The sequence below is a fragment of the Engraulis encrasicolus genome, chromosome 16, assembly GCF_034702125.1.
Source record: "Engraulis encrasicolus isolate BLACKSEA-1 chromosome 16, IST_EnEncr_1.0, whole genome shotgun sequence".
NCBI lineage: Eukaryota > Metazoa > Chordata > Actinopteri > Clupeiformes > Engraulidae > Engraulis > Engraulis encrasicolus.
Window position 1 is genome coordinate 44,208,625 of NC_085872.1, and position 2,540 is coordinate 44,211,164.

A 2,540-nucleotide genomic window follows, 5' to 3' on the forward strand; every position below is an offset into this window, starting at 1 on the left:
TACAAAACATTATTGTGTTTTTTAAATGTAAAATAGGCCTACTGTGCTTAATATTGTACCATTGATCACCGCAGCAATAATGCACAGAGAGAGTCTGGTTGTGTTTTCCACAGAAAACATATTAACCAAGGTTGGTGGTGGGTTAACCAGAATAAGGGTGAATCTCAATACTTTGTCTTGCCCCTTGTTCTAGCCCTTGTGTCTTGATGTGCGCGTTCATGTGAGACCAAGTGGCGTCTCAATTGTCAAAGTGACGAAGACGAAGGTCTAGAATGCGCGTCCCCGTACCCCTTGCCATCAAGTAAGGTGAGAGACCTCCCTAGCCGACCAAGGGGTTCGGCCAACGGTCATGACATTCGATCATCATCGGCGCATGCTGGGTCATAAACTGTTATTATTGTCCGGACACAAAAGCTGGCGAAAATGACCGACCGCGTCTCACATAAATGTAAGTATGTTTGTCATTATATAGCCTGCTACGGAGTAGGTACAGTAGCCTACGTGTAGCTGTCATAGTTTGACATGACAAATTCGCCTATTATCGTTTTCAGTGGGCAATCGAGGTTGTGTATTTAAAGGTTAGCTCACATACCGGTGTTGCCATTGGTTTGTAGCCAAATGGTTTCTTAGCTAGCTGTCAAACCAAGCCGTACACGAACACAGCTTATAACGACTAGAGCATAACTCAAAATAAAAAGGCTACCATAGGTTTACATTTATCTGTGATAGCGTAACAGTGATGTAATGTTGGTATGAAATACTTCTGTTGTGAATATCAGGTAGCCTACTCTGGTTAGTTAGCTACCAATCTCGCTAACTTGGCGAAACATTTCACTTTCAACAAACCTTTATTTGTCAAGCTAAACAAAATAAATGTGTTCCTTATTAAGGCGTAAGCAGCGTTGTTTAACGGCGTTGTGGACTGGGACGAACTGGCACTGTCTTATAATTCGTGTATAATTACTAATCACGTCAACTTTTTCCCCCTTTCCCCCAGGGACAGGAGAGCAGACTCGCCTTCTTATCAAGTACAGGAGTGAGAATGAGAAGTTGTTCACTAAATCAAAGATGGCAGCCAAGATGCAGTGGCAGTGAGTAACTAGTCAATAATTAATGTATTAATTGTCCATGTCTTTAAACAGCAGGAGCATATTTGCATTGAACCTGTGTGTGTGTGTGTTTGTGTGCTATGATGTGAAAAAGGATTAGGTAATATGAAAGACATGCTGTGCATCTGTGTACCCCATGTGTGCTCCTGATTTATTCACTGAGTTCTGGTCTGGTCATCAGTGCCATCATTAGGGTAGCCGATACTGTGTATGTGCAGAGGACTCTGAAATAACCAAGTCAGACCGGAGCACAAGATTGACTTCCAGTCAGATGAACCCCTGACACGCGCGTGTGTGTGTGTGTGTGTGTGTGTGTGTGTGTGTGTGTGTGTGTGTGTGTGTGTGTGTGTGTGTGTGTGTGTGTGTGTGTGTGTGTTGTTTGTGAAACAGGGTTTTTGTGAAGAACGCAGGCCTAGAGGGAAAGGTCACCGGGGTGCAGGCTTCAAAGAAGTGGGAAAACCTCAAGCAAAAATACAAGGTAGGCATATGACTATTATATATGGTTTGTTAAACAATTAACAATAAAATATGCTATGTGCAATATTTAATGTGTGCTAGTGTATGTGTTTGTGTATTGCAGGAGGTGAGAACACCCAAGACAGGGTCAGGAAACGAAAATGGGGAGTACCAGTGGCAATACTATGAGGACATGCATGCCGTCATGGCTGCTAAACATTCAATCGAGCCCCCTCTGCTGGGGGCATCCCTGCCCTTGAGGGCACAAGACGATACCCGCAAGGTGAGGCATTCAAGACTTACATGAAGTTCACTGGTGAAACCTGCAAACTTACAATTCACTTACAACTGTCCTGCAAATGATTTTCTGGGCCCTCAGGATACTGAAGAGCCCTCCCTGGACTCATCTGTCAACACAGAGTCAGGACATGAGTCACCTACACCCAGCACCACAAAGAAGAAGAGGAAGGCAGATACGGCATTAGAGTTCCTACAAGAGGAGGTGCGTGAGGAGAAGAAGAGGTTTGAGCTCCAGGAGGCCAAAATAGCGGAGCGTCATGAGGAGAATGCAGCCCTGATGAGGCAGATGCTGGCCATCTGCAGGGAAATGGTAGATAAAATGTAGTGTTCCCTGACTTTACACTGCCTCTTTTTTAATATAAAATAAATTAACACTTGTTACAAACTTTAACACTTTTTGTGTGGCTGCTTTCTATTATAATTTATGGTATTTCCTAGAGGACAGAGAAGTGTGTTAAATCAGTGTTTCTCAACAGGGGTGCCAGGGCAGCCTGGTGTGCCGCGGGCCCCCCTCAGGGGTGCTGCGGAAAAGTGGCTGATAAATAAATTATGTAATATGATACATATTTGTCTACATTGATAAGTTAATGCTAGTCAGTGAAATTTTTCATGAATTGAAAGGGTGCCTCGCCTAAAAAAAGGTTGAGAAACACTGTGTTAAATGACCATTACTGT

General features: G+C 43.6%; 1 protein-coding gene across 1 annotated transcript; it reads left to right on the top strand.

Moving 5' to 3' along the window:
• The first annotated feature begins 348 nt into the window (after window positions 1-348).
• On the top strand, window positions 349-2,237 carry LOC134466619 (uncharacterized). The gene is made up of 5 exons (XM_063220516.1): window positions 349-448; window positions 998-1,091; window positions 1,500-1,587; window positions 1,690-1,848; window positions 1,945-2,237. Exons 1-5 carry the CDS (start codon window positions 424-426, stop codon window positions 2,188-2,190), a joined length of 612 nt encoding a protein of 203 aa, XP_063076586.1. The 5' UTR covers window positions 349-423; the 3' UTR covers window positions 2,191-2,237.
• The last annotated feature ends 303 nt before the right edge of the window (window positions 2,238-2,540 follow it).